We start from the raw sequence: 14,096 nt of genomic DNA on the forward strand, positions 1-14,096 counted from the left end.
ACCCTTGGTCTCCAATCTGTTATTCTTTCCCAATCCCCTTACTCCTCGCCTTAACTCCTTTCCTGGGGACCAGTTTATAGTCTTGTTCAAACTTGTTCCTTGCTTCTAAATAGAGACTGTGTCCTCCAGGGACAAAGAAGGTTCCCTCTGAAATACTCATCGCTAAGGGCTCTGAAAGCTTTCTGAGCTCAGCCTGACAATATCTGACAGATGCTTCTTCATTTTGTAACAAGAAATCGTCTTTCTTTTCAATGATCATGATCTGTTGAAAAAACAAGGAGAAATTCAACAGAAAGGAGCTGTTAGAAGAAAGCAACCAACTGTGATCTACTTGAAGGAAGCAATGGGACAACATCGGCACACGTGAGACACAGAATAATAGACACAGAGTCAGGAGACTGGTTTTTTTTCTCAGGTGTCACCAACTCTGTGTGACTTATAGGAAGTCCCTTACCTTTCTTGTCTCAGTCTCAGCATCTGTGAAATGATGTGTTGGCAGATGTGAATTTCATTGTTCCTTTAACAGTAGTAGGAGTAATAGTGATAAATCCATCAACAATGAAAAATAGCAAGTTCGATTATGATTTCAAGTAGGCTTTCTTATGCATACTAGGTGCTTCAGATAAAATATATACACAGCTAATCTACTGCCTAACATAATGAGTGAAGTATACACTGAACAGAGTTTTGAACTTTTTCTGAATTCTTGTTTCATTGAGGGTTTGAGTGTGTGAGAATATAGGAACAGAAATTTCATACTTGTCCTTATAAATTACAGTTGGGCTGGTTTTCCTCTAAGAGATTTTTGTGACTTGTAGGATGGCCAAAGGTAGACTGAAAGACAAGGTTTCAGTGATGGTGCCAATGGTATGCAGAATTATGAACTCAGAATTCTCTCCCTTGGTGTTCACACTGCATAGTCCCTGGACCTGTGAACATGATGAATGTCGATCCTGTGTTTAGACTATGTCATACGGCACAGACTACTTTAAGAAAGTGAGATTACCTAAGTGGGCATTACATAATCACACAAGCCCTTTCCATGCAGTCTTCTCTAGTTGGTGGCAGAAGAGGTAATTGGAGTGATTGGAAACAAAAGAAGAATACAATGCACCATTGCTGGCTTGAAGATGAAGGGGGATTCCCCAGAGCCCATATGAGTTCTGATAAAGATATATTCACATATTTACATATGGGGAGGACACTCTGGCTTATACATGATTTAAATTAAACTTACGCTAATTACAATAACCTGCTTTGTGGCCTATCAAGCATGAACATCTGCTCTAACCATTAAAAAAGAATGCATTTAAAAATCACAATGGAGTAACGGTTGGGCAGGAATTAAAAATTGAGCTTGGTGGCCATTGTGGATGTGGTTTCAGACATGTTTCTGCATCCCTGAGAACTTGAATCTTCTGAACTGTATCAAATTCAAGGATGCCATCATCCATTCTCAGAAGAGTGTCTGCTAGTAACTGGGAGCTGCAAACTTAGGAACTCAAAGTGTACCATTGTAAATATGTGATAGTTTCAGAGCTCAAACAATCCTTCTTTAACAAGCACTCTTATTTCTTTCCAGCTACAATCTTAATTCTTGACAAATAATACAGGCAATTTTGTGGGTTTTGCCTATAGTAAGGGTTCCCCCCGCATTTTGTCATGCAACAGAACAGAATTCAAGTTCTTCTTTAAACTGTATCTTCTGTGCTCTAGTCCTCATTTGGCTCAAATAAAACTCTTTTCTTATCCTGAGAAAAGTTGTTTACTGATTATTCTTGGTGGTATTGCTAAACCCACCTGAACCTTGCTTTTGTTTTCAGCTTGCTGTACTCCAAGCACATCACCCATACACACCCTGCACTGGCATGTACCTGAAAAAGTGTGAGCTAAAACTTGTGTGTTGTTTTAAGCACCAAAGTAAAGGGTAATTTGTTTACAGTAGAAAATAAAGAGGCCAGTTTTTAGGAAAAAAGAAGGAAAGTAGTCTGTAGAGTCCTGACATTCACAACAATCCAAACTCCTTTTACAATGAGAAGCATATGAATCATAGGTGAATAGAGGGAGCCTAACAACATTTCTCATCCTCTGCAGAGGATGAGATGGTTGGATGGCATCCCCCACTCAGTGGACATGAATTTGAGCAAACTCCAGGACATAGTGGAGGATAGAGGAGCCTGGTGTGTTGCAGCGCATGGGATCGGAGAGTCGGGCATGACTGAGCTACTACTGAATAACAGTAACAACAAAGCACATTTCTAGAACCACAGGAATCAGGAAGGATGTATTTGAGGCCACATTACCACAAGCTTCGTCTGGAAATCCTGGTTTTCATCCTTGAAAGAGCGCGCCATGAAGACTGCAATGGCTTCCTTCTCACAGGCTGCGTGTACCTCCAGCAGCTCCTGGAGCGTGTCTGTGGGGAGGCTCAGTCGCTGGGCCATCTGCTCACTGTAGTGGTCAGCTGCCTTCTGCACAGCTGCTGAGTTCTCCACCTGGGCCAGAGTTGTCACCGCATTCTCCAGACAAGGAACTGATCCACTGTTGATGGCACTTACATAGGCCTCCACCAGAGGCCCAAGCCCTGAATAATATATTATATTGTGTTGTCCAAAATTTCATTTAGATTTTCCTATAAGAGCTACAGAAAAACCCAAACAAACTTTTTGGCCAATTCAATGTTTTGAAAATAGAATGTTTTCATTCATTTTATGAACCTTAGATCATTATCTTAAAAATCACTAAATTTTATTGAGCTTGAAATTTTCTTTCCTTCTCTTTCTTCTCCTCATCTTCATATCCTTCTCCTTTTTTCTATAATTTTCTTATAATAACACCAGTGTCTCCTATTCACTCTCTTTTATGGTTCTCAATTCATCACAATACAATATTAACTGAATGACCTCAACAATATGTTCAAAGTTCTCCTGGAACACTTTCCCCATTGTAGCAAAATATGGAGAACTTACATATGTCAATAAATTGCATATTCTGTGAGTACTATGTCCAAATGAAAATGCAGTGCCCTATGTAAAAATGTCATCAAGAATTTCCAGACAGTGACAAAAACATTAAAACAGACAGGGCACATCTCAGCACAGGGCACTGTGAGACTGCTCAGGTAGCCTGTGCATGAAGCCAGCTCTGTTTATAAGACTGTATTTACATTTGTTTCTCAGATTTTCAATGAGTTTACATGGATTCATGCTGTACTACTTATTTCCTGATTCATGTCAATTCACAAAATAACTTGTATATCCTCACTAGAAACACTTTTCCACCGGTTAGCTCATCATAATGAATATTTGTATCCTTAACATACCTTCAGTGTAATATTGGGTTGGCCAAAAAATTTGTTTAGGTTTTTCCATAACATCTTACTGAAAAACCTGAAATAACATTTTGGCCTTCTCTACAGTTTCATGAGATATGAGAGTCTGCCAAAAACCCTCACGTAGGGAAATTTTAACGAAGTAACATGCACTTCTATGTGGGACATAAATATGTTTTTCCAAATTATATAGAGAAGACACAATTACTGAAAAAAAGAAGACACAATTACTGAAAAAAAGAAAACACAATTATTGGCAATCCCAGAGGATATTCACAATTTCAACTCCACCACACATTCCTCACCCACACTGAATCACAGAGAGACATGCTGTAGCAAAGGAGGCTCACTTTTCCCGGTGACAGTGATTCTTTCTTTTAAGGTGTTCGTCTTTGCATGGGTATAGATATATGAACAGAAATCTTTGGATTGCTTCTGGAAATTCTCATCCAGTTGATTATCTGGCATTTCCTCAAGACGGAGTAATTGTTTTTTGTTGCTTGCAGGACGGTCAAAGACAAAACACTTCCATTTGGGAAAAAACTGATACACTCTCTGGGCAAGCTGAAATTTGAATTTGGGGACCTTCATCTGCAAAAGTGGAAAAAGAGCAATCACAGAAGTGACAGACTTCAGGTAAGCGGGCTGAGGACTTTCATTTCCAGGGATTTCTCTATCACTCTAATTCCTGTGCCTGTAAATCTTTTTTAGTCTTATGGTAATCTACCATGATTTTTCTCTGTTTTTGTACTGAGCTACGAGTGAAGAAAGTACTCCTGGGGAGGAAGAAGAAGCATCCATCCCAACTGAAGAAACCTGTGGTTGTTTTCCTCAGCCATTGTATAGTATGTCATGGATTAATTATTTATTAAATGAAGACCTCATACAGCTTATGGCAGAAACCCTGTTGGGGATTTACACAGATCTGCCAATGAGTTTCCCTTGTGGCTCAGATGGTAAAGTGTCTGCTTACAATGCAGGAGACCCAGGTTCAATCCCTGGGTCAGGAAGATCTCCTGGAGAAGGAAATGGCAACCCACTCCGGTATTCTTGCCTGGAAAATCCCATGGACAGAGAAGCCTGGTAGGCTACAGTCTATGGGGTCCCAAAGAGTTGGACACAACTGAGCAACTTCACTTTCTTGAAAGATAAACTAGAAGGGCTGTCCTAACATGGTGGAGGAATAGGACGGGGAGACCACTTTCTCCCCCACAAATTGGAAGCACATAGGGCAACATAACAGGGAGGAAAAATAAATAAACAATTAAAACCCACAGATTATGAGCCCAATGGTAACTCCCCCAGCGGAGAAGCAGCTCAGTTGCCTATACCCGCCACTATCAAGTGGGGGCTGGGCAGGGAGGCAAGGGCTGCATTGCTTTACAAGGATTGGGCCCGAATGCCCCGAGTGTAACCAGAGCGAGCTAACTTGGGCTAGCAAACCAGGCTGTGGGATAGCTACCACATGAAAAGTTCTAACATAAGACACCGCCAGGACTGCGCACAGAACAAAGGATGGAACAGAATTAGCCAGCTGCAGACCATCCCCCTCTGATGACAGGTAGCCAGAGCTGGAAGGGCAGGAAGGGGGCACTCAGCCCCAGAGAGACATTACCTACGAAACTGCAAACAGGCTTCTTTGCTAACTAAGACTTCTTGGGGTTCTGGATAGTCATCATCAGCCTCAGAAAATATGCCAGCTGTACACCCAGAAAACTGAGCAGCAGGGACGGGAGAAGCAATAAGTTGCAGCGACCGTGCTCACCAAACACCTGAGCTACTCGGACCTGGGAAGGGCACAAAATCCAGGCTCAACCAGTCTGTGCCTCTGAGGACTACCTGAGTGCCTGAGCCTGAGTGGCTTAGACCTGGGAGATGCATGCAGCCCAGGGCCAGCCTCAGACGGTTCCCAGCGGAGCAACCTAGAGCCCGAGCTGTGTGCACCATGAGCGGGGGGGCAGGCCCAGTGTGGCTGGGACACTGCAGGCACTCACCAGTGTTATTTGTTTGCAGCATCCCTCCTTCCCCACAGCGAGACTGAACAAGTGAACCTAAAAAAAACTGTCCACCACCACCCCCCCTTGTGTCAGGGTGGAAATCGGACACTGAAGAGACCAGCAAATAGAAGAAGCTAAAACAGAGGGAACCGCCTTGGAAGTGACAGGTGCAATATTAAAATCCTGTCGTTAGTACCCACTACATAGGAAGGGGCCTATAGATCTTGAGAAATATAAGCTGGACCAAGGAACTATCCGAAAATGAACCGATCCCACACTGCCCACAACAACATTAGAGAAAGTCCTAGATATATCTTTACCACTTTTATGATCATTCTTTTTTTTTGATGTTTGTTTTTTTCTTCATTTTTTAACACTTTTTAATTATTAAGTCTTCTATTTCTCCTTCAGTTTTCATTTTTATAACCTACTATTACTTCCCCACCAAAAAAGACCGTAATTTTAAAGCAAACTTCATGTATATATATATTTTTTAAATTTTATTTATTATTATTATTATTAATAATTCTTGTGACTTTTTTTTTCTTTCTTCTTCTTCTTCTATTTTTTAATATTATATTTTTGAAAATCCAACCTCTACTCTAGATTTTTAATCTTTGCTTTTTGGTATTTGTTATCAATTTTGTACCTTCAAAAATCCAATCTTCAGTACCCATTTTCACTTGAGAGCTAGATTACTGGCCTGACTGCTCTCTCCTCCTTTGGACTCTTCTTTTTCTACACTAGATTGCCCCTGTCTCCTCCCTCCCCCTTCTCTTCTCTACCCAACTCTGTGAATCTCTGTGTGTTCCAGACAGTGGAGAACTCTTAGGGAACTGACTACTGGCTGGATCTGTCTCTCTCCTTTTCATTCCCCTCTTTTATACTCCTGCCCACCTTTGTCTCCTTCCTCCCTCTCCTCCTCTGTATAATTCCGTGAACATCTCTGAGCAGTGCAGACTGTGGAGCACTCATAAGGAAGTGACTACTGGCTAGCTCACTCTCTCCTCTTTTGATTCCACCTCATCTCATTCAGGTCACCTCCAACTCCCCCATCCCTCTTGTCTTCTCCATGTAACTCTGTGAACCTCACTGGGTGTCCCTCAGTGTGGAGAAACTTTTCATCTTTGATCTAGATATTTTATCAATGGTGTCGTATAGAAGAAGAAGTCTTGAGACACATGTAAAAATAAAACTGAAAACCAGAAGCAGGAGGCTTAAGTCCAAATCCTGAGAACATCAGAGAACTCCTGACTCCAAGGAACATTAATTGATAGGAGCTCATCAAATGCCTCCACACCTACACTGAAACCAAGCATCACCCAAGGGCCAACAAGTTCCAGAGCAAGACATACCATGCAAATTCTCCAGCAACTCAGGAACACAGCCCTGAGCTTCAATGTACAGGCAACTCAAAGATACTCCAAAATCATTGACATCTCATAACTCATTACTGGACACGTCATTGCACTCCAGAGAGGAGAAATCCAGCTCCACTCACAAGAACGCCGACACAACCTTCCCTAGCCAAGAAACCTTGACAAGCCACTGATACAACCCCACCCACAGTGAGGAAACTCCACAATAAAGAGAACTCCACAAACTGCCAGAATACAAAAATGCCACCCCAAAAGCAGCATTATAAACAGGATGAAGAGGCAGAGGAATACCCAGCAGGTAAAGGAACAGGAGAAATGCCCACCAAACCAAACAAAAGAGGAAGAGATAGGGAATCTACCAGAAAAAGAATTCCAAATAATGATAGTGAAAATGATCCAAAATCTTGAAATCAAAATGGAATCAAAGATAAATAGCCTGGAGACAAGGATTGAGAAAATGCAAGAAAGGTTTAACAAGGATCTAGAAGAAATAAAAAAGAGTCAGTATATAATGAATAATGCAATAAATGAGATCAGAAACACTCTAGAGGCAACAAATAGTAGAATAATGGAGGCAGAAGATAGGATTAGTGAAATGGAAGATAGAATGGTAGAAATAAATGAAGCAGAGAGGAAAAAAGAAAAACGAATTAAAAGAAATGAGGACAACCTCAGAGACATCCAGGACAATATGAAATGCTCCAACATTCGAATTATAGGAGTCCCAGAAGAAGAAGACCAAAAGAAAGACCATGAGAAAATACTTGAGGAGATAATACTTGAAAACTTCCCTAAAATGGGGAAGGAAATAATCACCCAAGTCCAAGAAACCCAGAGAGTCCCAAACAGGACAAACCCAAGGCAAAACACCCCAAGACACATATTAATCAAATTAACAAAGATCAAACACAAAGAATAACTATTAAAAGCAGCAAGGGAAAAACAACAAATAACACACAAGGGGATTCCCATAAGGATAACAGCTGATCTTTCAGTAGAAACTCTTCAGGCCAGGAGGGAATGGCAAGACATACTTAAAGTGATGAAAGAAAATAACCTACAGCCCAGATTACTGTACCCAGCAAGGATCATTCAAATATGAAGGATAAATCAAAAACTTTCCAGACAAGCAAAAGCTGAGGGAATTCAGCACCACCAAACCAGCTCTCCAACAAGTGCTAAAGGATATTCTCTAGACAGGAAACACAAAAAGGGAGTATAAACCCAAACCCCAAACAATAAATTAAATGGCAATGGGACCATACTTATCAATAATTACCTTAAACATAAATGGATTGAATGCCCCAACCAAAAGGCAAAGACTGGCCGAATAGATACAAAAACAAGAACCCTCTATATGCTGCTTACAAGAGACCCACCTCAAAACAAGGGACACATACAGACTGAAAGTGAAGGGCTGGAAAAAGATATTCCATGCAAATAGAGACCAAAAGAAAGCAGGAGTAGCAATACTCAAATCAGATGAAATAGGCTTTAAAACTAAGGCTGTGAAAAGAGACAAAGCAGGACACTACATAATGATCAAAGGATCAATCCAAGAAGAAGATATAACAATTATAAATATATATGCACCCAACATAGGAGCACCGCAATATGTAAGACAATTGCTAACAAGTATGAAAGGGGAAATTAACAATAACACAATACTAGAGGGAGACTTTAATATCCCACTCACATATATGGATAGATCAACTAAACAGAAAATTAACAAAGAAATACAAACTTTAAATGATACAATAGACCAGTTAGACCTAACTGATATCTACAGGATATTTCACCCCAAAACAATGAATTTCACTTTTTTCTCAAGTCCTCACAGAACCTTCTCCAGGATAGATCACATCCTGGGCCATAAATCTAACCTTGATAAATTCAAAAAAATTGAAATCATTCCAAGCATCTTTTCTGACCATAATGCAGAAAGATTAGATCTCAATTACATGAGAAAAACTATTAAAAATTCCAACATATGGAAGCTGAACAACACGCTTCTGAATAACCAACAAATCATGGAAGAAATCAAAAAAGAAATCAAATTATGCATAGAAATGAAAGAAAATGAAAACACAACAACCCAAAACCTGTGGGACAATATAAAAGCAGTGCTAAGGGGAAAGTTCATAGCATTACAGGCATACCTCAAGAAACAAGAAAAAAGTCAAATAAATAACCTAACTCTACACCTAAAGCAACTAGAAAAGGAAGAAATGGAGAACCTCAGGGTTAGTAGAAGGAAAAAAATCTTAAAAATTAGGGCAGAAATAAATGCAAAAGAAACAAAAGAGACCATAGCAAAAATCAACAAAACAAAAAGCTGGTTGTTTGAAAGGATAAATAAAATTGACAAACCATTAGCCAGACTCATCAAGAAACAAAGGGAGAAAAAGAAAATCAATAAAATTAGAAATGAAAATGGAGAGATCACAACAGAAAACACAGAAATACAAAGGATCATAAGAGACTACTATCAGCAATTATATGCCAATAAAATGGACAACGTGGAAGAAATGGACAAATTCTTAGAGAAGTACAAGTTCCAAAACTGAACCAGGAAGAAATAGAAAATCTTAACAGACCTATCACAAGCATGGAAATTGAAACTGTAATCAGAAATCTTCCAGCAAACAAAAGCCCAGGTCCAGATGGCTTCACAGCTGGATTCTACCAAAAATTTAGAGAAGCGCTAACACCTATCCTACTCAAACTCTTCCAGAAAATTGCAGAGGAAGGGAAACTTCCAAACTCATTCTATGAGGCCATCATCACCCTAATACCAAAACCTGACAAAGATGCCACAAATAAAGAAAACTACAGGCCGATATCACTGATGAACATAGATGCAAACATCCTTAACAAAATTCTAGCAATCAGAATCCAACAACACATTAAAAAGGTCATACACCATGACCAAGTGGGCTTTATCCCAGGGATGCAAGGATTCTTCAATATCTGCAAATCAGCCAATGTAATTCACCACATTAACAAACTGAAAAACAAAAGCCATATGATTGTCTCAACAGATGCAGAGAAAGCCTTTGACAAAATTCAACATCTATTTATGATAAAAACTCTCCAGAAAGCAGGAATAGAAGGAACATAACTCAACATAATAAAAGCTATATATGACAAACCCACAGCAAACATTATCCTCAATGGTGAAAAATTGAAAGCATTTTCCCTAAAGTAAGGAACAAGACAAGGGTGCCCACTTTCACCACTACTATTCAACATAGATCTGGAAGTTTTGGCCACAGCAATCAGAGCAGAGAAAGAAATAAAAGGAATCCAAATTGGAAAAGAAGAAGTAAAACAATCACTGTTTGCAGATGACATGATCCTCTACATAGAAAACCCTAAAGACTCCACCAGAAAATTACTAGAGCTAATCAATGAATATAGTAAAGTTGCAGGATATAAAATCAACAACAGAAATCTCTTGCATTCCTATACACTAATAATGAGAAAGTAGAAAAAGAAATTAAGGAAACAATTCCATTCACCATTGCAATGAAAAGAATAAAATACTTAGGAATATATCTACCTAAAGAAACTAAAGACCTGTATATAGAAAACTATAAAACCCTGATGAAAGAAATCAAAGAGGACACTAATAGATGGAGAAATATACCATGTTCATGGATCGGAAGAATCAATATAGGAAAAATGAGTATACTACCGAAAGCAATCTACAGATTCAATGCAACCCCTATTAAGCTACCAGCGGTATTTTTCACAGAGCTAGAACAAATAATTTCACAATTTGTATGGAAATAAAAAAACCTCGAATAGCCAAAGCAATCTTGAGAAAGAAGAATCGAACTGGAGGAATCAACTTGCCTGACTTCAGGCTCTACTACAAAGCCACAGTCATCAAGACAGTATGGTACTGGCACAAAGACAGAAATATAGAGCAATGGAACAAAATAGAAAGCCCAGAGATAAATCCACACACCTATGGACCCCTTATCTTCGACAAAGGAGGCAAGAATATACAATGGAGTAAAGACAATCTCTTTAACAAGTGGTGCTGGGAAAACTGGTCAACCACTTGTAAAAGAATGAAACTAGAACACTTTCTAACACCATTCACAAAAATAAACTCAAAATGGATTAAAGATCTAAACGTAAGACCAGAAACTATAAAACTCCTAGAGGAGAACATAGGCAAACACTCTCCGACATAAATCACAGCAGAATTCTCTATAACCCATCTCCCAGAATATTGGAAATAAAAGCAAAAATAAGCAAATGGGACTTAATTAAAATTAAAAGCTTCTGCACAACAAAGGAAACTATAAGCAAGGTAAAAAGACAGCCTTCTGAATGGGAGAAAATAATAGCAAATGAAGCAACTGTCAAACAACTAATCTCAAAAATATACAAGCAACTTATGCAGCTCAATTCCAGAAAAATAAACGACCCAATCAAAAAATGGGCCAAAGAACTAAACAGACATTTCTCCAAAGAAGACATACAGATGGCTAACAAACACATGAAAAGATGCTCAACATCACTTGTTATCAGAGAAATGCAAATCAAGACTGAATGAGGTACCATTTCACACCAGTCAGAATGGCTGTGATCCAAAAGTCTACAAGCAATAAATGCTGGAGAGGGTGTGGAGAAAAGGGAACCCTCTTACACTGTTGGTGGAATGCAAACTAGTACAGCCACTATGGAGAACAGTGTGGAGATTCCTTACAAAACTGCAAATAGAACTGCCTTATGACCCAGCAATCCCACTGCTGGGCATACACACCGAGGAAACCAGAATTGAAAGAGACACATGTACCCCAATATTCATCACAGCACTGTTTATAATAGCCAGGACATGGAAACAACCTAGATGTCCATCAGCAGATGAATGGATAAGAAAGCGGTGGTACATATACACAATGGAGTATTACTCAGCCATTAAAAAGAATACATTTGAATCAGTTATAATGAGGTGGATGAAACTGGAGCTGATTATAGAGAGTGAAGTAGGCCAGAAAGAAAAACACCAATACAGTACACTAACGCATATATATGGAATTTAGAAAGATGGTAATGATAACCCTGTATGCAAGACAGCAAAAGAGACACAGATGTATAGAACAGACTTTTTGACTCTGAGGGAGAGGGAGAGGGTGGGATGATTTGGGAGAATGGCATTGAAACATGTATAATATCATATAAGATATGAATCGCCAGTCTAGGTTCTATGCAGGATACAGGATGCTTGGGGCTGGTGCATTGGGATAACTCAGAGGGATGGGATGGGGAGGGAGGTGGGAGAGGGATTCAGGAGTGGGAACTTATGTATACCCATGGCGGATTCATGTCAATCTATGGCAAAACCAATACAGTATTGTAAAGTAAAATAAAGTAAAAATTAAAAACATTTTTTAAAGAAAGATTGAAAAAATAAAATAAAAGCTGGAGTATTAAAAAATAAAATAAAATAAAATAAAATCCAGATGCATATCAGAATTATCTTCAAATTTTTTGAAAAATACAAATGCCCAGGTATTGCTTTTTTTCTCCAAAGCTCTAGATGTGTTTCTTTTTATTTTTTATTTTATTTTAATTTTTTTTATTTTACTTTACAATTCTGTATTGGTTTTGCCATACGTTGACATGAATCCACCACGGGTGTACATGCGTTCCCAAACATGAACCCCCCTCCCACCCCCCTCCCCACAACATCTCTCTGGGTCATCCCCGTGTACCAGCCCCAAGCGTGCCGTATCCTGCATCGGACATAGAGTGGCAATTCGATTCTTTCATGATATTATACATGTTTCAATGCCATTCTCCCAAATCATCTCACCCTCTCCCTCTCCCTCTGAGTCCAAAAGTCCGCTATACACATCTGTGTCTTTTTTGCTGTCCTGCATACAGGGTCATCATTGCCATCTTTCTAAATTCCATATATATGTGTTAGTATACTGTATTGGTGTTGTTCTTTCTGGCCTACTTCACTCTGTATAATCGGCTCCAGTTTCATCCATCTCATCAGAACTGATTCAAATGTATTCTTTTTAACGGCTGAGTAATACTCCATTGTGTATATGTACCACCGCTTTCTTATCCATTCATCTGCTGATGGACATCTAGGTTGTTTCCATGTCCTGGCTATTATAAACAGTGCTGCGATGAACATTGGGGTACATGTGTCTCTTTCAATTCTGGTTTCCTCTGTGTGTATGCCCAGCAGTGGGATTGCTGGGTCATAAGGCAGTTCTATTTGCAATTTTTAAAGGAATCTCCACACTGTTCTCCATAGTGGCTGTACTAGTTTGCATTCCCACCAACAGTGTAGGAGGGTTCCCTTTTCTCCACACCCTCTCCAGCATTTATTGCTTGCAGATTTTTGGATCGCAGCCATTCTGACTGGTGTGAAGTGGTACCTCATTGTGGTTTTGATTTGCATTTCTCTAATAATGAGTGATGTTGAGCATCTTTTCATGTGTTTGTTAGCCATTCGTATGTCTTCTTTGGAGAAATGTCTATTTAGTTCTTTGGCCCATTTTTTGATTGGGTCGTTTATGAAACTAGATCACTTTCTAACACCGCACAGAAAGATAAACTCAAAATGGATTAAAGATATAAATGTAAGACCAGAAACTATAAAACTCCTAGAGGAGAACATAGGCAAAACACTCTCTGACATAAACCACAGCAGGATCCTCTATGATCCACCTCCCAGAATTCTGGAAATAAAAGCAAAAATAAACCAATGGGACCTAATTAAAATTAAAAGCTTCTGCACAACAAAGTAAAATATAAGGAAAGTGAATAGATCTGTTTCTAATGAACAGTCACACTTAATAACAACTGGACTTATGATATTTTACTTTTCTCTAGTTTGTTTCACTTTTTCTATTTCATATTCAGTGCTCCCATTTGGTTTAGTTCATGCTTTCCAATTTCTCTGTCTTTTTTTTTTTTTTATGTTTCTTCTAAAGTCCTTATCAAGAATAGTAGAAAAGCTTTTCTATATATACGTATATATATATATATATTATACATAATGTGTATTATATATATGTATATTTTAGAAAACATAAATTTTTGTCTGGCTAAAAATTATGACATTTTGATTCCATTAGTTTGACTTAGTATGAACAGAGTTCTAGATTTCTAATTTATAGACACTCAACACTTTGATATACTTCCATGTATTTTGGCATCTAGTATTACTGCTAAAAGTCTTGTGTGCTTATTTGCTCAGTCATGTCCTACTCTTTGCTACTTTATGCCTTCCAGGTTACTCTGTCCATGAAATTCTCCAGGCCAGAATACTGCAGTGGGTAGCCATTCCCTTCTCCAGTGTATTTTTCGGATCCAGAGATTAAACCCAGTCTCCTGCATTATAGACAGATT

At 38.9% G+C, this 14,096-nt stretch overlaps 1 protein-coding gene across 1 annotated transcript in view; it reads left to right on the top strand.

Annotated features, from left to right (window-relative positions):
* LOC120856542 (guanylate-binding protein 7-like) overlaps positions 1–14,096 on the top strand; it is a 105,414-nt gene that overhangs the window by 18,102 nt on the left and 73,216 nt on the right. Inside the window, 1 exon segment of the mRNA XM_040231919.1 lies at positions 3,838–3,967. Within this exon segment, the coding sequence (XP_040087853.1) occupies positions 3,838–3,967 (130 nt within the window).

Source organism: Oryx dammah, unplaced genomic scaffold (assembly GCF_014754425.2).
Source record: "Oryx dammah isolate SB20612 unplaced genomic scaffold, SCBI_Odam_1.1 HiC_scaffold_28, whole genome shotgun sequence".
Classification (NCBI taxonomy): Eukaryota; Metazoa; Chordata; class Mammalia; order Artiodactyla; family Bovidae; genus Oryx; species Oryx dammah.